General features: G+C 42.4%; 2 protein-coding genes across 4 annotated transcripts in view; one reads left to right on the top strand and one right to left on the bottom strand.

Annotated features, from left to right (window-relative positions):
* The window catches only part of SGCE (sarcoglycan epsilon), a 66,824-nt gene extending 53,339 nt beyond the window's left edge, over positions 1-13,485 (bottom strand). For both annotated transcript variants that reach the window (XM_045793231.2, XM_045793232.2), the window contains exon 1: positions 13,262-13,485. In XM_045793231.2, coding sequence (XP_045649187.1) covers positions 13,262-13,370 — 109 coding nt within the window. In that variant the 5' untranslated portion in view covers positions 13,371-13,485. The remainder of the gene's footprint in view (positions 1-13,261) is intronic.
* An 86-nt stretch (positions 13,486-13,571) lies between these two features.
* LOC123789272 (retrotransposon-derived protein PEG10) lies at positions 13,572-22,112 on the top strand. Of its 2 annotated transcripts, none has more exons than XR_015724013.1 (2): positions 13,572-13,862; positions 20,879-21,018. XR_015724013.1 is itself a non-coding variant. In XM_045793230.2 (2 exons), the coding sequence occupies exons 1-2, from the start codon at positions 13,869-13,871 to the stop codon at positions 22,110-22,112; spliced, it is 1,239 nt and encodes a 412-aa protein (XP_045649186.2). In that variant the 5' UTR covers positions 13,609-13,868. The 2 variants fall into 2 exon arrangements, 1 of the variants encoding a protein (XP_045649186.2); XM_045793230.2 differs by having other exon boundaries at positions 13,609-13,873; positions 20,879-22,112.
* Positions 22,113-23,076: the final 964 nt, after the last annotated feature.

Here is a 23,076-nt window from a genome sequence, read left to right as displayed (position 1 = left end):
TTTAAAATCTGTAAACTTAAGTGTACTAATTTTATATCTACTAAAAGATCAATCTTCTGGATGATTTTCCTAATAAATGGTTGATTTGCTTAACAGCTGAAATTATGTCCTTTTAAATCTAGAAGAAAACTACAGTCATCACTTCCTAAATAATTTACGTTAAAATACGATAAGAAATGTTCATAGTGGTCTCTTGTGGCAAAATACCTGCTCCCTGCGTTCTCCTGATCACTGGGTTCCAAAGGCGGCGTGCTGGTCACCTAAGAATCACTTGGGCAGCTCTCTAAAAATACATATTTACACCCCTAAAAATTCATCACAAAAAAAATTTTAAAAACACATATTCATGACTCCACCATGGAGAATTTAGGTAGGTGGGTTACACAATTTCATCAGGCAATTCTCATACACAAATATGAACTTTAGAAGACTGAGAGGAGAACTACAGAACCCAAGGGTAGGTAAGACAGTCAACTGAGTCACATCATACATGCCAAATGTAGGCTGACCTTAGAGCTGAAAACCTTCCCCACTTGTACCCCCACTCTCCCATGGATTGGGGAGTTATCATAAAGACAGAACGGTCTGAGTATCCGGACAGCACCCCTTTTGTTCCTTCCTTTATTCTAGCCCAGTGGTTCTCAGACTACATATGCTTAAGAATCGGTGTTCAAAGTTACACACAAAACTGTACATATTGTACTTTATGGATGATTTAAAGAATTTACGAGGATAACAAGTCTGTGAGATATTTTTGTCTTCCACTCTGTCATGTCCTTGCCAGGTGAGACAGCATATCATTGCTCATAATTTCCAGGTCCTATATAAGGGTAGTCCAGTTGGCTTTTACAGGATTCAAAGGACAAATTTGATTGGTTTCTCAATCATTAACAAATGGAAGCAGTGTAAGACATCCCACAAATATTGCTCTATTTTAAGGCCAGCATTGCTTTGAGCATGTTCATTTTTTTTTAAAGTTCATAGTGATACATCTAAAGTTCCCCTCTGACCACAGAAGACTGCAGTCCAATAAATCTAAAAAAAAAAGACAACTTTTTTATGATGCTACTCACCAGACAATGTCACTAACAGCAAGACACAACATCACAGATGGTATGTCTGCTCAAACATTCAATTCCCACACTTTGTATTGGGGGGAGAAATCGCAATAACATGGAAACAACTGTTTGTTTTTAATTGTGTGTCCAAGATCATGGATCCACTTGACTAGCTTCTTGTATAGAAAATTACTATAATCCACGCAATGACAAACGCAGATATTCTCACTGAAAAATGTCATGATTTCAAAGTTTGATTTTTGTTAGAAAAGGACCAGAGCATTTCTTTTCTGTGAGAACAAATTTCCTTAGTTATCATGGGAAAATATAACTCAATTTAAAACATATTTGCTCTATACATAACTTTTCAAGATTAAATCTAATGTGCAAAAAAATTTCAACGTGTATGGACTGGTTCTTGGACTCTTTCCAAAGATAATAGACCATCCCCAGAAATCTTGAAAGAAACTCCACTGTGCTCACTGAGTTCATGATAATCTCTGCTACAATTGTACCTGGATGTGAGTTTTGCTCTAATTCATAAACATAAAAGCAAAGAATAACATACATACTGGGTTTACACAGCCCAAGCTAAGAAGACATTCACACAATTAACTGGCATATATAATTTAACCAATTCCTCAACGCTCCCTTTCAAAAATCATCAAAGCCTGAATTAATCCAAAGGTGGCTGGCATGCCCTTAAAATTTCCTAGAAACCATACAATACTTAAAGTTTGTCTTAAGATTCCATGATTTATTCTGAGTCTTGTAGCAGCATGACTGACGACATTTCATCTGGCCTGGGGCGAGCACTCTCTGAAGAGACATTACTCTTTCCCAAACCTGAATAATTTGCAGACTTGGGGGGGAGGGGTTTGTTATTTAATAAAAGCAATTGAAGAGCTGTGAATGGTGACTGATTGCTGATGAGCTAATCAGAATGTCAAGGGAAAGAAATAATAAATAATAACTTACTTCGACATCGCTGTCCAAGTAAACAGCAGGAAATGCCAAATGAAATTTAATCTGATTAACGCACTCACCTTAGAACCGAACTGTCACGTCTTTCTCTGTCCACTGTCTCATCTGTCTCTTTTCATATTTCACTTGAAGGGGACACAGACTTTGTTTTCATAAAGCGGATATACAGCTCACGTCCCCGACATCTCTCTGCTTCTCTCACCATTCCCCATGTCGCTATGTCACCTCCTTGCCTCTTACATCTTCTCTTCCCTTCCTTTCTGCAACCCTGCTTAATACTTCTTCAATTGTCTCTTATATTAATATATCTTCATATTTTTCTCTCTAAATCTGACATTATCGTTAGCTACCATGTTTTGAATGCTAAGTGTGAGGCACTACACTAAGGTTTTATACATGTTAATGAACTTAATCCTTATATCATCACTTATGTGAAGTAGGTATTATTAGTTCCATTTTTCCATGAGGGCAAGAAGTCTTGGGAAATTATGGAACTTACCCTAGGTCATGTGTTTACTAAGTGGCCAAATTGGATTTTGAACCCATTTCTTGGCTTACTGCAAAGTCCGTGTCATCTACTTGTCAATACTAACCCCAAATGGTTAAATGGGAAAACAATTTGTAAACTACGTATTTGTAAATGTAATTTGAAATACTGTTATTACTAGTAGGTCATATTTTACTTATTTTTCTTTCTCGAAAAAGTTTCCCCTGATTGTAGGTCATATTCTACTTATTTTTCTTTCTAGAAAAAGTTTCCCCTGATTGTAGATTAGAAATAGAATGAGGAAATGCCCATAAAAATTCCATGCATTATGGGCATGAGTGCACACACACAATCTTCATTAAAATAGGAAATCTAAAAGGTTGGAAACTATGAGGGGAGAAAGGGCTAAAAAGTACTGTCCACTCCAACCTCAGGAAAAGATATAGCTAAGAGAAATGTAACAGCAGGATTTTAAACCCAAGAATGCCAAAATAAGAAGCCTTAAAACTTTGTTAAAACATTGGAGTTCCAGCAAGGCGAAACATCAGGAATTATTAAATACATTTGAAAATTATTTGAGTTTTATAATTTTAGCACAAGCTAGGTAAGATATTAGACTTTAGAGTGAAATGAAGTTGGAATACAGAAAGACCGTGTTCTCTATCAGAGTGTCTGAAGACAGAGTGTCTGGGTTGAAATCCCAGTTTTTGTCCACTCGGCAAGTTATGCAATAGCTCTGAACCTCAGTTTCCTTCTCTGTCAGGGACAGTCTTGTGCCCGCTTCATAGAGACATTTTACGAGTTACTAAGTGAGACAATACATTTAAAACCTTCAGAAGAGTGCTTTGCACATAATGATGTTCTCAAAAAATGTGAGCTCTTATTACATTTAATCTACAACTAATACGAAGGAAACTTTAGATTCCTTTAAATGTGATTTCTTAAAAAGTAGATGAAAAAAAATTGTGAGTACAGTTGGCAACAGAGACTTTAGCACTCTCTTTTTTGTTTTCACGGTCATTAAGACACATGAGAAATGATAATATTTCTATAGCTGAGTGGAGTAAACGCTGGAGGCTGCTAACGAGCAGAGCTAACAGCCCAGGGGCTCCAAATACTGCCCCCAGTCCATGCGGCTTCCCGGAGGACTAAGAAGATGGCACTGGCCAGGCATGCTGGGTGAGAGCCGCAGCTTAATCCTTTTGAGGAAAGCCAGATGCAATAAGAAACAAGTCATATTGATATGTGCTATCTCTGACTCTCATAAACTCTTAGGAATTTTTCCCGAGGAAATAATGCAACAGAAGCAAAAACTGCATGGACACAAGATTCAGCTTTGCATCATACATTTCAAAATGGGGGGGGAGGGGAGAGATTCAAAGTCCAATAAAAGAAAAAGTGTTGATTTGATAGAATAGCTAATGGAGAAGACAGTTATCCTCTTCTCTTGGTAGTTTTGCTCCTTTGCTCAAATAGCCTGACTAAAACACATACTGTGTTTCCATAGCCCGGAAATGGCACTGTCTACGTTCCATCTCAGAAATGTTAGACGATTAAGGAGCACCAGTGGGACCCTTAACAAAAGAGATGCCTGATATATGCTGTAGGTATATGCACGATTATAGTTTAATGTCCTGATCTGCAAAATGTTGGACTATTTTGAAATTAACAAAATTAGCAAAAGGCAGAATACAAAATAGTACACAGACTATGTGAAATCTAGTGTAATAGTGCAATCTAGTGGAAAAGGATTAAAAGGCAGAGTGTAAGAGCTACTACTGGGTTAGGGAAGTCAAACTGTCAGAAAATTCTGTTCAAAAATTTAAAAAAATACAATAATCCTTGCAAGGTTTTTCCAATTAAGAAACCTCTGAAAGAGAAATACTCTCATATTGGTTGTTTACTTGGAACTGTCATTCCTTTTCTTTATTATAGAAGCCCTATACCCTCATTGCAACGTATTCAAATGGTATAACCAGGAGGGTATAAAACATAAAGATCCCCTCTCATCTATCCCTGGCCCCCCTCCAATGCCTTAGGGGAGTCACTTTGCATGTTTCCACGTGTATGCATATGCAGACATATGTTTGTGCACATCCACAGACACACACCGTGCTCTTTTTCACATAAAGTGATCACACTTTTTCCCTTAGCATGTATGTTGGACGTGTTTACATGATATCACATTTGAAGGTTGCATTGCTCAAACATAATTTCCTTTTCGACACCTCGAACTCAGCCTGTCCCAAGGAGGACTCCTGATCTTTCCCTTAGAGTCTGGGTCTCTTCCGGCATTGCTCCTGCCCTGAATGGCACCCCCATTCACCCTCCTGAATATGACAGAAATCTAGAAATCATCCTTGACATCTCCTCCTGCCGATCTCCAGTGAATTCGGTCCACGACCCACTCCTGTTGCTATTTACTCCTCAAAAAGTCCGTCCTAGCTTCATCTCCCCGGCACCGGCACCATCCGGGCGCAGGAGGGCTTCATCTCCATCCGGGGATTACTAAAGTAGCCTTGGAACCAGTGTGCTGCAAGCAGTTCTGACCCCTCCAACCTCTTCTTCACAAAACGGCCAAAATGCTCTTTTTGAAATGCAAATCTGATCCTGTCCCGCTTAAAACCCCTCTGAAGACTTCCCATAGGTTTTAGGATACAGATTACACTCTTTAAGGTGGTCCAACAGGTCCAGCAAAATTCGCTCCCTGACCTCCTACCTCGCCTCCTCTCACATTGGGTTCCCTCTTCTCTCTCAGCTCCAACTTCACTGGACTTCTTCCAGCACCTTCTATTTGCCAAGTCAACCTCCCCCAGGGCCTCTACAAAGCTCTTCCTTTTACCTCAAATACACCTTTCCTCTTCACCTCACCTAACATTTACTCATCCTTCAGATCTGAGTATGTCCTCAGAGAAGCCTTCCTTAATCCCCCTGCCTGGCCAAATCCTCTCCCTAGAAATCCTAGTAGTGTTGGGAGCACTTACCATAGTCAACTCCAGTAGTGTAAAAGTTCTGTAATGGCTGGGACCGTATGATCCCCAGCATCTAACACGGAGTCTCAAAACAGGTTGACGCCCAGGAAATAAATAAATAAAAGAATGCCTAGTAAAGAAGACCACTACGTTTCCTACGTTTTCATTATTGCTATCAATACTCCGCGAAACATCCTTATACTTTTACTTCTGAGCACTTTCACAAGTCTGTCTGTAAGCTAAACTCCTAGAAGTAAAACGGCTAGACAAAAAAAGAGCATACATTTCAAATTTTGATAAGCACATGTAGCAACCTGTTCTGTTTCCACTCCTGCAGTACTGGTCTTTGATGAGAATCAACTCTATAGCTCCAGAAGATGGAAAAATGTTAAAGGTGCTACACGGATTAACTGTTACATAGAGGAGAATAACCAGCGTCATTTTACCGCGTAACAAGAAACATCAATTTGCTAAGGAGGAAAACAACAAAACAAAACAAAAGACCTTTGGGGCTAATTTCTTCTTTTCTTCTGCATTCCAAGGTAAAAGAATAACTTTACATCTATGCCTATCGCTGAAGAAACCGGAAACTACAATATTTCACTGTTTAACTACTACAGGAAAATTAACTGTGATCTCTTCTTTCAAATTCGCAATAAACCCCAAATCTCCATAATAATCAAAGTGGTGACCAGACGAATGAGTGAAACATTAAAGACTGGGAAAGAATTTACACCAGAGCTGCCTAACTCCTAAGCATTTTTGAAATGAGCAGCTTCATTTGTCAGAAAAGAAAAAGTCTGCCTTCCATGTCACAACAGATGCTGTGGCAATTCCCGTGTACAGAACGCCGAAGATCTATTCTAAAAATCTGATTAGTCCCAGGCAATTAAATAGAAAGTGAGATGTGCTAAAGACGAGTGCTTTGTAAGTAATAAAACACATTTAAACCACCACTGCATAAATATTGCATAAAAATTCTTAGATGAAGGAAGAGCCAAAGAATAAAAATTCTACCAAAGTGACTCTAGAAGACAACAGCGCTTTAGCTTTACCCACGTTGATTTTTTTTTTCAAGAATATAACATTAGTCATCATGCCAGCAACTTATGTTTTGAGACCACGTATTTAAAACTTTTCTAAGTTTTAAAATTTAACACTGGTGATTATTTACTTCCCAGGAGCAGGAGCAAGCACTGCATTCAAGGAATCACAACCAGCTGCCTGTGGATCAGGTGAACGAGCGTTGACAAGCCAGAAGCTCATCTTTGAGCATTTCTCTCTCGGAAATATGAGCTCAGCGCAGGAACGCCTGTGGCATCTTCAACAACTGGGAAGCGAGCCATTACAAGTTGCCCTGTGCATTATTACAATCGCACAAAAGTGCATGGCACTTTTACAAAAGAGAGAAAATAAGGAGAAACTTGTTCAGCATGAAAAACATACTTCACACAGTCAGAGTTAGAGTGACCATATTTCTGACCTAATAATTTCAGTGAGAACATTGTGGGTATATGGGGGAGGGGGGGTTGGGGAGGGGAAGACGATGCAGGAGTAAAAGAAGTAGGAAAAAGTTGGTTAAAAAAGATGTCTGAAGAATATTGTCTTCTTTCTTTACATCTCTCATCCGAGTCACCCTTAGTTTTCAAGGCTCCAGGGCATAAAATTAGTTTCCATGGAGTCAGATGTGTTACTCCTCAGAAGTGGGGTCCTCTGTCGCATACTCTACACATTAATTTTGAGCAATCAAATTTCCAAAGTTAGATATGGTAATCAAAATAAACAGTCAATAGGTGGATGGAGGAGAAAGAAAATCTGCCACAAGACATGTTTGAGACACTAAGAATGTGCCCCTGAGACAGTCAGAATCCAGGCTAACCTGAAATGGAGAGAAGTTAAAAGAGCACAGGGTCGGAAGCTACTTTTGATTGAAAGGTTTTATCTTCAATTGAAAAGCTAAAAATCATAACTAAATATTGCAAGGACATATAAGAGTGGTGAAAAGTGCAGAAAAGAGAACTGTCCCCCACTTCCCCCAGGGTAAGAGGATCCAGCAGCCAAGGGCTTAGCTGTCCTGCACCAGCAGCCAGCAGCGGCTGCTCCCCCTTAACCCTGGGTGCCCCAGCATCCGCGGCCACTCTGCCCGGGAAGCCTGCTCCCAGCCAGCAAGAAACACCAGGAAAGGAAGAACTATAGGAAACAAATTAAGGCCAGGACAGTTTGCAAGGGGAAAAAAGTCAAAACAAAGCCAAAAGCCCTTTAATTCTCTTCTCCGATATTCATGTTTGAAACAGAATGGGAGGGTAGGAAGGAATGTGTTAAATAGCCCTGTTGCAGCTACAAGTTGTAAGAGATCAACTTGCAACACACAGGACTCTTCTTTTTAGACAGTTTATCAGAAAAAAATAAAATGTTTCCATCACAAGCTTCTTTGCTGTCCTAGGCGAAAATGTGATCACAGCCTTCAGATTAAACATTAATTGCAATAAAGGTGAATATTTCTGATACTTAAAAGAACAGACCAAGTAAAGGTGTTGATTCCCTTGCTGAGCTGTGCTGTTAAAAAGGTCTGGAGTTGAAACCCGTCTCTACCTTTCACCCACTGGTGCTAGCTCTGCTTTCTGAAGCAAACAGAAGAGAGTTTATGTCTACTTTTAGTCTTCAAGCTAAACATTTCCAGACCCTTTGAGGATACGTCCTATGACAGGATTGCCAGACCCCTCACCATCCCCATGGACTGTTCTGGAAGTTGTCTAATTTGTCAACGTCTCTCTTTAAATGTGACAGCCAGAAATGGACACAATACTACAGATGTGGTTAATTAGAGGGGGGCACTATTAATTTTTGTGACATATGGACACTATACTATTATCAGAATCTGAATTTGATTTTTTTCTTTTTTGCAGACACATCAAGCCGCTGGTTCATATAAACCTTCTTTTTCCTCAAAAATTGCCACCACGTTAAGTCACCTCCTTCCTTACACACCAATGAGTTATGATGCATTTACTGTTATAAAAGATCTTTTTGCATAGCACTGCAGCCTATTTAAGCCATATTAACTCTAAATTCTGTTACCTACTTATAACAGTTACCCCTTTGCAAATCATCCCTGGATTTTAAAGCAAGCATCTCAGATCTTCATCAAAGTCATTCATAAAATTCTTTGAAAAAGAGAAGACCCAGGGCAAAGGCTTGCATCTTTCCCCAGGGACGACTCTTGGACCCCAACCCAGTAACCCACACACCTGGCAGGTGCTAATTCAGCCTGCTTCACGCTCACAAAGCAATCCGGCTAGTCTACACACCATCTCACATAAGAGCAGCTAAAACCTTAACAAATGCTTTGCTGAAAGCAAGATTCCCTTATGTTTCAAAACAAAGTGTACAAAACTACACATATTAAAATTATAGTCTTTGAAAAATACATATGCACACAGAACAAAGACTAGAAGGAAAGAAGCATCAATGGAAACGTCTGTTCTCGCGTCAGACTGTGGAGATTGTCTTTTATTCAATACTGTCTTTACTATAGTTACATTGTTTAAAAATTGAAGCCACTAGGAATTCTGCTTAGGGAGAATGTCCTTTGGAGGCAGTTCATGTAAAACAGCCTGAAGAGCACTGAGCCTCTCTCTGATCCTACCAACTCGAAAACCCCAACCGAAAAATGTGCATTTTAAAAAGACTTGTTGATCCTTACGAACATCAGCTTCTTCTTTTTTTTTTTTTTTTTAATTTTGCATTCCTGTTTTTGGCTAACATTTCTGGAAATCAGGAAGACAGCGGACCAGACAACACTATTCTGAAGTTTAGAAAAAGCTTGAATGTTCTGTGTGTGTGTGTGTGTGTGTGTGTGTGTGTGTGTGTGAAAGAGGGAGAGAGTCTGTTCATGACTGTCTGTCTGCCTGTTATGTCTGTCTCTCTGTCTCCGCTGGAGAAGTTCAAAAGGATGAAAAGGGGGGGGAAAAAAGCCACCACGTTAATAGTTCTGTGAAGCTTTGGACTAAAACACAGCTCCATCCCGAGAATTTCTAGCGGACACATAAACTCATATCATCTATTCACCTGGAATCCTTTTTTTACACTAAGAGCAGGAAATAAGATCAGCAATAGGCTTTGCACTTTGGTGTTTAAAGCCGAGTCAAGGGTAAGGTTTAAGAAAAGGAGTCAGAGAGAGTAAGTGTGTGCTACAGTTAGTAAAAAAGAAAAAAAAAAAAAAAGGCTGGTTATTTGGGAGAAACTAGACCTATAAATCCTGCCCTTATTGGAATCCTCAAACAATCTGAAAATTTGATGGAGAATTTTTAACATGTCAGAGTTTCTTCACTGCTTCAGCATTCTGTTTAGAGCATGGTTTTCATCAGTGGGAAACCAGTGTTAGAATCTGAAAAACATGTTGTCTTTACCTCTTTGAGGTGGTCTCTCACCAGTTTTCTCTGGTGCTGTCCCTTGCTATTTTTAATGTTTGAGAGAAAGACAAGTGAAAATTCCAATTTGCTTAGAAATACAATTTGTCCATTGTCCTGGAAGCTAAGCTAAATGTATCAGGTAAAACAACAGCTTTTAGACTGATAGCAAATCTTATAAAAAGAGATAAGATGACCAAATACTAAGTCCAATATGACCAAATACTAAGTCCTGCTAATACTGACAACTGAACATTTTACTTTGCTTAGAACTAAATTTTTCCTACCATAGTAAAAGTTAAGCCAAAAGCATGTGGTAAATCAGCAGGTTCATAGTCCACAGCGAATTTTCATTTAAAAGAGATAAAATGTCCAACTAGAAAGTCTAGTTATTATTGGACAAGTGAAAATTCCACTTTGTTTTGAAATACAATTTTCCCACCACCCTAGAATTAAGCTAAATACCTGAGGTAAATCAAGAGTTTCACACATATATGGCAAATTGTCATAAAACAGGTAAATGTCCAATTTGAAAGTCTACTTGACAAGGGAAAATTCTACTCTGTTTTGAAATACTATTTTCCCACTACATAAGAAGTTAAATACAGGCAGTAAATCAACAGCTTCATAGATCCACAGCAAATGCTCATAAAAATGGATTAAACTGTCCAAGTACAATGCCCAGTTATTATTTGATAGAATAAATATGCTCATTAACACCTTTTTTTGCTTTACATGTAATCTTGTGCAAAATGGGTAAGGAACAGTCAACACTGGGAAATATCTGAGAAAATCCAAAATTCACTTAGGATACTAAATGTCAAAAAAGTGTTTAAAATTCTTGTCTATTAATGGGGGGTAGTTAATGTTGTTTTGATAGATAACACAAATGTTATCTAAAGTATTTGTCTATCAATGTTGTATTTTTGTGTTTATTTTTAATATTGTTTTGTTGTTTCAGATTTTTAAAGTTTTATTATAATTACTTACCTATCAATATTGTTTTTTCTTAGAAAATCCTCTTTCGTAAGCAAAGTAAAAATTATTTTATATGTTGAGAAATAAAAACACAAGGAAATATACTAAAATGATAACTATGTGTATGTTAGAAGAGTGAAGTCAGGGGAAATTCTCAGCTCTCTGGTTTTAAATATCTATGTGATAATGTTGTTCATTTAAAATTTTAATTAGAAAAAGTAATTAATATTATTTCCTTTAAAAAAAAAACCCTCTGCAAATTTAATGTTATTTGACAGGTGTCTTTGGAAAGAAAATTAATTTGGAAAATTAATTTGTTCTCATTTTTAATTTTTAAAAAATCATACATATGCAGCTGTATGAAAAATATATATTATTTTGGTACATAAACACGCATAAAGAAAGTCTGAAAAAGTAAACTCCATAATGTTTACGGGGGTTAGCTCAGGATAAAGAGGTTACAGGTGATCTTGATTCTCTTGGTTTTTTCCCAGTTTTCTGGAGATTTTTTCTCCTGAATTTTGTACAGCGAGTAGGAATTCAGTATAATAAAAATAATACTAATGCTGTTTTTATATTAAAAAAAATTCTGGTTAACATTTTGAAATAAAAAATTAAATTGGTTCAAAGTGGTTCAAACTTTAAGTGTCTTGGAATAGACTTTTAAACTTTCATTCTACCATCTATACTGGTTTTTAATCTTGCCTTTTAGAAAAAGAATATCTATCGGTTAACAATTAGGTGAGGTAACTTCTAGATTGAAAAAAAAGTCTAAGGGGTTGACAGTTTGGCGGTCAAGAGAATGGTATTCTGGTAAACCTAAGAATCCTAAAAGTTTATCTTGCAGGAAAGGATGAACATCTTAATATTAAAAGGCACTTCTAAAAAAGTATAATTGTGCTCACCCAACTTCCTAGAAAAAATACCTTTCATTGTTGGGAATCTTCATTCATTCATTCATATATCGGATGGTCAACATTTCATTTCTGATAAAAAGTAAAATCTCAGTAAATGTGCTCCAGTTTTGTTTATTCCTAGAAAAGCTAGCTTTACGTGCAATCCTGACACCCTGTCATCTACAATGGGCCAAATTCTTATTTATCCTATACGTATAAATAATCTGTAGCAATGTTACTAAAATATGCTCAGTGTTAGCCTTCAAATACAAATGTGTCTCATCCGTATTTCAAGAACCTCACTCAGCTGTAGACAATTGGTTTTCCATTTTAACTTAAACTTCTTTTTCTAGATTATCAACAAATTGTCCTTTTTCTCAGAGCCTAACTAACCCTTTGAGGCGCTTAAATGGAAATCCTCGTGATGGCTTTTTATTTTTTTTTAAGCATCCTTCTTCATCAGTATTTTAAAGTCTTGTAACTCATTGCAATTTTATCTAAGGTAAAATACGTATGTTTATATGCATAAATACACACAAACATTTGTGGCCAAATCTCGGCACCACGCTTGAAAGGATTAAACGTGCGGTTACCGTAACTAAATGTATTCATTCTCTCCACAAGATTTAGAAAAATGTAACGTTGCAGGGAGAACTAGGTCTCTGTGTAAACCTTGTAATCACCACCAAAAGGCCATAGCTGGGAGCCTCCGAAGCCTCCAAGCACACTGGAGGCATTCACAGCTGTTTTTAATTGTTTTTGCTTTTCAAAATAGTGCACTTGGTGGGGCAAACGGCGTTGCTTGCAGCGTCTCTGGCCCCCAGCCGGGGTTAACCCTGACCTGAACGCCCTGTTTAGCTCCCAGCATTTCAGGATTCCGCTTCCCCGCTCCATAAAACCTAAGAAAAACGAGATCTCCGCCGCCGAGAAATGCTCTTAGCAAGACGGGGAATTAGGTGTTTCAAATGCACATTTTTGTGTTCTCTCCCGATCGGATTCAAGGAAAGGAAAGAAAGGCTGTGTTTATGTGGAAAGGGACGCCGCCTGACACCCATTTCCAATGGCTTGTCTCCGGGCCGCAGCGCCCCATTCCTGTGGTAACGACCCCAGAAAAATGGGCAACAACCCCCAAGCCTTGCTGCAGGGACGGGGAGAGGTCCACCACCAGGGCTGGGAATTGGGGGGGGGGGGGCGGTAGGAATGGAAATTAGACATGGAATTTCTGCGCGCTCTAGGCAGGGAGGGGCCCGCGGGGGCGCGGAGAAAAAGAAAAGGCCAGGGGTCAATCCTGGGAAGGGACTCACAGGGCCCGGGAATTGGGGTGTGTGGTGTTCTGTAAGAGGGGTATAGTGGGGACGGGGGCAGCAAGAGGGGCTGACACCCAGAAAATGCACCCAGACACCCAAAACCCGGGCAGGGGATGGGGAGGCGGCGGCCTGTTGGCCCCAGTACCTCCCGGCGCGCGCGGGCCACTAACCTGTCAGCAAGAAGGTGCCAGTGGTCGCGGGGTTCATCCTGCGTGTCCCCCGACCCTGTCCTGTCCAAGCACAAGGGTCTCCCAGCTCCCACCACCGGGGCAATTGCATTCTTGGCCTGGCTAGGCCGGCCGTCCTCGATTCTCCCCTCCCCTCCCTTTCTTCTTTCCTCCCAGCTTGGCCAGTTCAGCATCAGCATCCTGCACCCCCTCCTTAATCCCGTACTCCCTCTAGCGGCGGGCCAGTGTAGCGTGGCCATTACCCCCACCCCCATTCCCCATCCCCCCCTCCGCCCCCGCTCCCCTCCGCCCCCCTAACCCGCGGAGCACGCTGGGATTTGGCGCCCCCCTCCTCTGTTCAGCCTATATAAGGCTCCCAGTCGGCGCTCCCGGTACACGCGCTTCAACTTCGGTTGGTGTGTGTCGAAGAAACCTGACTGCGACCTGGGGAGAACAGCGAAGAGGGTCCACCGCGCCTCGCGAAAGGTCCGCTGAGCGGGCTCGCGTCCGGAGCCACTCCGGGCTGCGGAGCACCCAGCGGAACCCACGCCTGGCACAGGTGTGGGACCCCGTCCTCCTGTCTTCGCAGAGGAGTCCTCGCGTGGTGAGTATGCGGTGAGGATGTTTCTTTTATTAAGATCACATTCATTCCCTGTCCTTTTCGGGAGCTGCGGGAGATGGAGTAGTGCCCCTGAATGTCTCCACGCAAATCTTGTCACGCCTTCACTGGCAATACCCCAAAACAGAGTGGAGAAACCAAGCCTTCAGGGCTTTGATTTCCAGGACTCAGGTCCAGATAAGGGCTGTAGCAGACATGAGCTGAGGACAGACATGAGCTGCGGACAGACATGAGCTGCAGACGGATATGAGCTACAGATCAATTTGCAATTTGCTCTTCAAAAGCGCTACATAGTGATAGGCGCTACAAACTAATTGGCGCTTCAATGCGCTATAAACTGATAAGCGCTTCAAATGCGCTATAGACTGGTGCGTCCAATGTGCTACAGGCTGATGGGTGCTTCAATGCGCTACAAACTGATAGGCGCGTCAAATGCGCTATAGATGGATGGGCGCTTCAATTGCGCTACAAACTGATGGGCGCTTCAATGCGCTACAAACCATTATCAACTGCAGCAGTATATGAGCTGCAGACTGATGACTGATTTGCGCTTTAAATGCGCTACAGAACCTGAGCTGCAGAAGATTAGCGCTACAAAAATGATACCATTAGCACTACAACAGCGCTTCATTGTGTTACGAGGCACAGGAACTGCAGAGGTACATGAGCTGCAGAGAATTTACACCTAAAATGCGCTACAAAGTATTAACAGCTGCAGGGGTATACAAGCTGCACTGTTCTACGCTACGAAGAAACCAGCTGTAAAGGGACAAGAGCTGCAGAGTAAGATTACTCTGCCTTCTTAGTGGGGGACCCCACCCTTTGTCTCTAACACACCTTTTGGAATGGCTCCCACTATGTTTTTCTGCAGGACGGTTGTCTGCATGATGGTGCTGTTAGACAAAATGGAGCCCCGGGCAAAAATTAGTGTTTAACATTCTGCCCACACCATTCCTGCTATAGCAGTGGAATGGAGGGGCGCTGACTTGAGTGTAAAAGGGAATCTTTTGGTGGTGGCAGAGCGGGCTGCCTTGCCTAGTTGCGCTTGATTGAAGTGGCGGTGTAGTTGTAAAGGTGGCGCAAATTGGCGTCCAGCAACAGTTTGTGGAAACTGTTGGTTTGCTTAGTATGGGGGGGGGGTGTTGGATCTGGGGGTGATTGCTCTGTTGCATGAAATGAATCTGGCTGTGGAGGATGGTGGGAGGGGTTTTGGGAGGGGGGATCCTGCGAGAGGCAAACAGCCAGTCTCAGACCTGCCCCGCCCATTCTAGCGCTCCTTCTCTGCAGTATCTGCTCAGAGCGTGCTTAGCGCCTCCCAGCGCCTACTCAGAGCGCGCCTCCTCTGCAGCGCGCCTTCCTAGAGCGCGCCTTCTAGACCCTTTCTCCCCAGCCCCGCCTCTCCCTGAGCCCCCTCCTCTGTGGTGGCTCCCCCAGATCCCGCCTCTCCCTGAGGCCGCTCCCTCAGACCCCGCCTCTCCCCGAGCCCACCGCCTCTGAGGCCGCTCTCCTATGCCCTGCCTCTCCCTGAGCCCGCCTCTTCTGAGGCCTCTCCCTCAGGCCCCGCCTCTCTGAGCCCGCCTCCTCTGAGCCCACTCCCTCAGACCCTGCCTCTCCCTGAGCCCGCCTCCTCCGAGGCTTCTCCTCCAGACTCCGCCTCTCCCTGAGCTCTCCTCCTATGAGGTGGCTCCCCCCCAAATCCCCAAATCCCCCCCCACCTCCCTCTGAGCCCGCCTCCTCTGAGGCGATACCCCCAGAAAACGCCCCTCCCTAGGCCCACCTCCTCTGAGGTGGCTTGCCCAGGCACCGCCTCTTCAAAGGTTGGCCCCTCCCTGAACCTGCCTCTTCCGAGGGGGCCTATGTATAGCCCCGCCTCCCTGAGCACGCCTGCGCCTGCGCAGTGTGAGCCCCCAGCCCCTCCCTACAAGCCCACCTCCTCTGCGCCTGCGCGCCTTCACTGCTTTCACTGCCTGAGCCTGACTGCACAGCCCCTCCCACCTGCGGCTTCTTGGTGCTGATTTTGCTTTTTATCCACTAGTGTCTAATAAATATAAGAATAATAAATAAGAACAATTAGCAACAATGGTAATTATACCTAGGATTTACGAGCACTTTTTACAAGTGCTTTGCATATATTAAATAATTCCACAATTTAAACTCTTGATAGTGGGTTATGAAAGGTGCTTCTGAGCAGACTTGGCTGGTGCCCCTAAGGACAATCCAGCTAAATGTTTTTACTACAAATGAAAAATTAATTGTTTTAAATACTTTTACATTTAAGGTTTTCCTGAGACACTAGTGGACATTTCTGGTGGCTTACTGGAATCAGATTCTTTGGTGGACACAAAATAAGGAACAACTTGAACTGTGTTTCATAGGAGTTTTAAGTGGCTTATTGGTACTCTTGGCTTGGCCTTGGAGCAAGGATGAGGTATTTATCTGTGTGCCTATGAAGCTGGGTTTTTTTCTTGGAACTCTAGAGGATTAGCCCTGGCTAACTTGCCTACATATTTCTTAATTGTGGCTGGCACATGGTAGGCGTTCATTAAATATGTGTTAAATGACCAAGTGAATTGGCTTATTCAGTGCCGCCCTTGGCATCTGCAGGTGTTTTTTGGTTTCTTTGATATGGTGCCTTACTGTCCTGGATTGTCCAAAGCATTGCTTGCCTTATCTCTCACACTTAACAGGATCTTAAAAAAAAAAAAAAAAAAAAAAAAAGTGCATTTTTAAACTCCAGTAATGTAAGCTGTAATTATAATACAAAACTATATTTATTTAAGATATTCAAAATAATTAGCTTTTTAAAAATGAAAAGCAAAAGCTAATTATTTAAATTTGGGGTGAATGGAATACTTAATGGTGGTACATAATTGTCATTTAAAATTTGCATAATATTGGGGCGCCTGGGTGGCGCAGTCGTTGAGCGTCTGCGTTTGGCTCAGGGCGTGATCCCGGCGTTCCGGGGATCGAGTCCCACATCGGGCTCCTCCGCTGGAGGCCTGCTTCTTCCTCTCCCACTCCCCTGCTTGTGTTCCCTTTCTCGCTGGCTGTCTCTCTGTCACATAAATAAATAAAATCTTTTTTAAATAAATAAATAAATAAATAAAATTTGCATAATATAACATCAAGTGGTTACATTACAAAATATAGATTGGAGGGTTTTAGCTGGCATTATAAAACGTGTATAAAACAAATTGATGCCTTACCTCCAGTCAGATGTACATGTTTATGTTTCTAACTAAAGGAAGAAATTTTAAAACCTGGTTTCCTATATTATAAGCTATGAGCTAGTACTTTGACTCCCAAATATCTGGTCACACCCCCCCCCACGACAAGTATACAATTTACATATTTTTACATATTTTTACTTATAGTAATTACAGCTTTCAGTTAGTCCCCAAGCCTACCTTGCCACCTAACCTCCACCCCCTTTGGAAATTTGGTGTCTGCATTCTTTTGAAGTTCAAAACAATGGTAAAAATGTGCATATTAATGTAATTTGCATTTCACAAATAGTACATATGGTGCTAAAAAAGAAATTGGGACTTTTGAAAATGTAAAGCAATTTAGAGTTGCTTAATGAAGTGTCATTTTCTAATGAGATATTTAATGTGCAATCGTTTTTGGCTACTGTTACTCTTTGGTGTGTTTGGGGAATAGAAGTTTTTAGAAGTCATCATGAAAAGCCAAAGATAAATCAAATGTATTTAATTCCTATATAGACTAACACTGAATTTTTTCTCATATGTAAAGGTGACATCTGTCCCATGTGGCTTGACGCTATGCTGTGTGTCCTTTCAGGTTTTAGGAATGGGGCCTCTTGACCCCACCTCTGCAATCCAGCCCCTAGTAAGGGGGGTTTAAGGAGCCATAGTTGCGTAATGCAAATCAAGTCACAGTGCTCCTGTTTCCATGTTAACTGGTGGTTTAGTTGGTATTTAAATATTTCTAAACTTTTTTTACACTGAATGTTAACCTGCCTGCCCACTATCCCATCATTTTTAAAGGTTGAACTACTCGTCTCTCTCGGCATTTATCTCCTTTAGGACTTAGAGACCCACCCCAAAATTAAAAACCCCAGGGGTGGGTACCTGATGCCTGATCTTGGTAAAGGTCAGGGGTTTCAAACTGATGGCCTTATAGGTCAAATAAGGTCCTTAATTTGACCAGCACTGGATTAAAAATTTGTTAAAGAATTGAATGTCTTTGGGAGGGGACATACATCCCCAAATTACATAGTCACAGCCCCTCCTTATAGTCTTAACTCCGGTTTCTTCTCACTTTTATGTTACCTTCCTGTCTACCAAAAGCATTTGAATTTTAAACCCTTATTGATCTTCTGATTCCCTAAACAAGAAAATGATTGTTTGTTGATTTCTGAACATGTTGTTATATCTGTCCTGTTATTGTGTTTTGCAGATGTTAAAACCATCAGACTTGGGCCTCAATAAAGCTCACCCCAGTGACTGTGATTGGCATGTAGGTTGTTAACCTTCCTGACCTGGGTCAGGCAGCACCATGCCATGCTCTGAATGCCTTTCCGGAAGTCTTCTCTCTAAGTTTTCAAAGTATTAATGTCTAGGTGACAGAAGTGGCACCTGAATCACCTGACTTGTGCTTATTCATTGTTTTTTAATGGGACATTAAAACTTCTAATAAACGGGACATTTATTAAATTTAAAAAATTCATAATTTAATCTAAAAAATTTATTTGTTAAAAATAAAAATAAAACTTTTAATAAATAAAAATTGCACTATTTTGTGACCTTATATTTTGAGTGTCACTAATACAATTATCTTTAAGGAGTTGGAAATGAAACAGTGCCACAGGTTATGGTGTGTTATTTTCTAAATTTTTAGGCTATTTAGAGTATTTTATCTAGAATACCAATTAAAACTATGAAAATGGCACAGTAATTCTGTCCCTTAAAGACTCTGCTTGCTGTATAGACACTCCAAGGACAGTGCAGAGCATAGAGAAAGTGGCTGGGGGTGGGGGGGTGGGGGTGCAGGACAGGGGCCTAAAGGATTATGAGGGGGTTTTAAGGAAGAAGGAGGAAGGGGCATGTCTCTAGCCAGACACAAGGCTGAAGTGTACAGTCATCATGTTTAATTACCACCACCTTATTTTTCCTTGTACCCTATTGATTGAAATATTAGCTATTTTTCACCTAACTTCTTTGAATAACATGTTTATCTTTGTGATTTTAATTAATATAATTAATTTAGTGTTCATTTTTGTCTTGATGTGTTAGAGAAGAACAGGTGGGTAGGACTGCCTAAGTTAAAATTTAGTGAACAGACACTCTGCCTGCTTTATAAATTATATTTTTAAACTTTTGAGCACTTTCTTAAAGTTTTCCAAATATGAGAATTAAATGTGAATTTAAAAATTATTAAAGTTAAAATAATTAAGTGACTATAAATGCATTTAACCCTCTTTGTAGGAAGTACATAGGCAATGTTGGATGATTTATTGTATGTGTGATTTATTGTCACCATACCCATAATTAAGACCTTTAATCCCCCAACCCCCCATATAGCTACTCTCCACCTAGGAAGGAGTACAGCCCTGTCCTGCTCTAAATTACAAACTTTTGGGTGGCGCTGTGCTGACAAAAACTTGTTTAAAAACCAGAAGTTGCAGACTGGTGACCTGCAAATCAAATGAGGCCCTGGGTTTGTTTGGCCAACAGTGTATTCCCCCCCAAATTAATGTCTTTGAGGTGGGAAATGCATGCCTAGGTTGCCATAGTTGCAGCCCCTCCCTGTTTTAATTTACACAGAAAGTTACCTTTCTTATTAATAACTTTGTTAATATTAGCTAACAGTTGTTAAATATTCACTGCTTTACCTGCATTATTTAATTAAATCCAATTATAGGTTTGAGATGTACTATTATTGGGCTTCTTTGAATGTCCCATTTTACAGTCCAGCTCTTCCTAGGAGGCATCAGGGAATATTTGTTGATTGACTGCATAATAAGGAGGGAAACTGATATACACATGTCGCTGCTTAGTGCCACTTCTGTCCCATAGGGAATTCTCTTTGGGAAATCAGGTTATGGTCAGATATAGACAATCCTGTGGGTTTTGTGACAGTTGTTGTTTTTTTCTGATAATGACTTAGTAATCTCCATGGAGGTAGTGCCCCCTTCCCCCAGGGTTGATGAATACAGTCATTATGATTCTAATCCCCCCCCCCTTTTTTTGGTTCCCTATTGGCCAGAATATTAGCTATTTTTCAGGTAACTTGTCTAATAACAGTTATCATTTTGGCTTTACTTGTGTGTTTTTATTTGGTCTCCATCTTTGACTTGAAAGTTTCTTGCTGTGCTGTCTTGATACAAAACTGTTTAGAATGTCTCAGCCTTCTTTTATAGTCAGTGAAGGTAAACCTGCTGTTGATATAGTTATGTATTGTTGAATCAAAATAAACAGGTGACATTTGAAGAGGAAAAGGTCATTTGGATACGAAAAAGTAGGGTGCTTTTTGTTATCTGTTGTCTTAATTGATTAACTTCCTTCACCCTTTTGCAAGATTTTGTTTATTATTAATGTAAGCAAGTAGAACAAACAGATACTTTAAATACTCATGTATTTAAAGTATTTTAGTGGATACTTTAAATACTCATGTATTTAAAGTATTTTAGTGGATACTTTAAATACTCATGTATTTGAAGTATTTTAGTGGCTCCTGGGTGCGCCTGGGTGGCTCAGTCGTTAAGCATCTGCCTTCGGCTCCAGGCGTGATCCCAGGGTCCTGGGCTCGAGCCCGCATCGGGCTCCCTGCTCATCTGGGAGCCTGCTTCTTCCTCTCCCACTCCCCCTGCTTGTGTTCCCTCTCTCGCTGCCTGTCTCTCTCTCTCTCTCTCTGTCAAATAAATAAATCTTTAAAAAAAAATAAAGTACTTTAGTGGCTACTTTAAATGCTAAAGTCTTTTTTGTAATGTGCTGCTTTGAATGCGTATGTTAAATTTATGCTTTTGTCTTCATTTACAGAAACAAAAAGCTTCTGAAAACAAAAAGAAGAAAGGGTGGAAGAGGAGGCCAGGATCCGGGCCTCCATCCCCACAGGAGCGAAGCTACACCTGGGAGGTCTCCTCCCACCCCAGCTCTCACCCTGGGGCCCGACTGCCCACCTCCTCCTCCTCCTCCTCCCCCCAACGGCCCCTCCTCCTCCTCTTCCTCCTGCTCCTCCTCCTCTTCCTCTTCTTCCTCCTCACGCAGCGCCCCAAGGGGCCAGTACATTCCCAACCTGGCCGAACGAAGGCGGGACGATCTCTCTGAAGAGATCAACAACCTCAGAGAGAAGGTCATGAAGCAGTCCGAGGAGAACAACAACCTGCAGAACCAGGTGCAGAAGCTCACAGAGGAGAACACCTCCCTTCGTGAGCAAGTGGAGCCCACCCCTCAGGATGAGGAGGACGACATCGAGCTCCGCGGTGCTGCAGCGGCTGCTGCCCCAGCCGCTCCACTAGAGGAAGAGTGCCCGGATGACCTTCCCGAGAAGTTTGACGGCAACCCAGACATGCTGGTTCCTTTCATGGCCCAGTGCCAGCTCTTCATGGAAAAGAGCACCAGAGATTTCTCCGTGGATCGCGTCCGCGTCTGCTTCGTGACCAGCATGATGACCGGCCGTGCCGCCCGCTGGGCCTCCGCGAAGCTGGAGCGATCCCACTACCTGATGCACAACTACCCGGCCTTCATGACCGAAATGAAGCATGTCTTTGAAGACCCCCAGAGGCGAGAGGCCGCCAAACGCAAGATCAGACGTCTGCGCCAAGGCATGGGCTCAGTCATCGACTACTCCAACGCCTTCCAGATGATCGCCCAGGACCTGGACTGGAACGAGCCCGCCCTGATCGACCAGTACCACGAGGGCCTCAGCGACCACATTCAGGCAGAGCTGTCGCGCCTCGAAGTGGCCAAGTCGCTGTCGGCGCTGATCGGCCAGTGCATCCACATCGAGAGAAGGCTGGCCAGAGCGGCGGCAGCTCGCAAGCCGCGCTCCCCGCCGCGCGCGCTCGTGCTGCCGCACATCACAAGCCACCACCAGGTCGACCCCACCGAGCCTGTGGGCGGCGCCCGCATGCGCCTGACCCAGGAAGAGAAAGAAAGACGCAGAAAGCTGAACCTCTGCCTCTACTGCGGAAATGGAGGTCACTACGCCGACAACTGTCCTGCCAAGGCCTCGAAGGCTTCGCCGGCGGGAAACTCCCCGGCCCCGCTGTAGAGGGACCTTCAGCGACCGGGCCAGAAATAATAAGGTCCCCACAAGATGATGCTTCATCTCCACACTTGCAAGTGATGCTCCAGATTCATCTCCCGGGCAGACACACCCTGTTCGTCCGAGCCATGATCGATTCTGGTGCTTCTGGCAACTTCATCGATCACGAATACGTTGCCCAAAATGGAATTCCTCTGAGGGTCAAGGACTGGCCAATACTGGTAGAAGCAATTGATGGACGTCCCATAGCATCGGGCCCAGTTGTCCACGAAACACACGACCTGATCGTCGACCTGGGAGATCACCGTGAGGTGCTGTCCTTCGATGTGACTCAGTCTCCGTTCTTCCCCGTCGTCCTGGGGGTGCGCTGGCTGAGCACACACGATCCCAACATCACATGGAGCACCCGATCGATCGTCTTCGATTCTGAATATTGCCGATACCACTGCCGGATGTATTCTCCAATACCTCCGTCGCTCCCACCACCAGCACAGCCGTCGTTTTACTACCCGGTGGATGGATACAGAGTTTACCAACCGGTGAGGTATTACTATGTCCAGAACGTGTACACTCCAGTGGATGAAAACGTCTACCCGGATCACCGCCTGGTTGACCCTACCATCGAAATGATACCTGGAGCACACAGTATTCCCAGCGGACACGTGTACTCACTGTCCGAACCTGAAATGGCAGCCCTGCGAGATTTTGTGGCCAGAAACGTGAAAGACGGGCTGATTACTCCAACGATCGCCCCGAACGGAGCCCAAGTTCTCCAGGTGAAAAGGGGGTGGAAACTGCAAGTTTCCTACGACTGCCGAGCTCCCAACAGTTTCACCATCCAGAATCAGTATCCTCGACTCTCTATTCCAAATTTGGATGACCAGGCTCACCTGGCAACGTACACTGAATACGTACCTCAAATACCTGGATACCAAACGTACCCCACATACGCCACGTACCCGACCTACCC

This window comes from Ursus americanus, chromosome 3 (genome assembly GCF_024610735.1).
Source record: "Ursus americanus isolate L20-20 chromosome 3, mUrsAme1.1.p, whole genome shotgun sequence".
Lineage (NCBI taxonomy): Eukaryota > Metazoa > Chordata > Mammalia > Carnivora > Ursidae > Ursus > Ursus americanus.
Note: the sequence above shows the minus strand (reverse complement) of the source record. Positions and strands in the feature narration are given on the sequence as shown.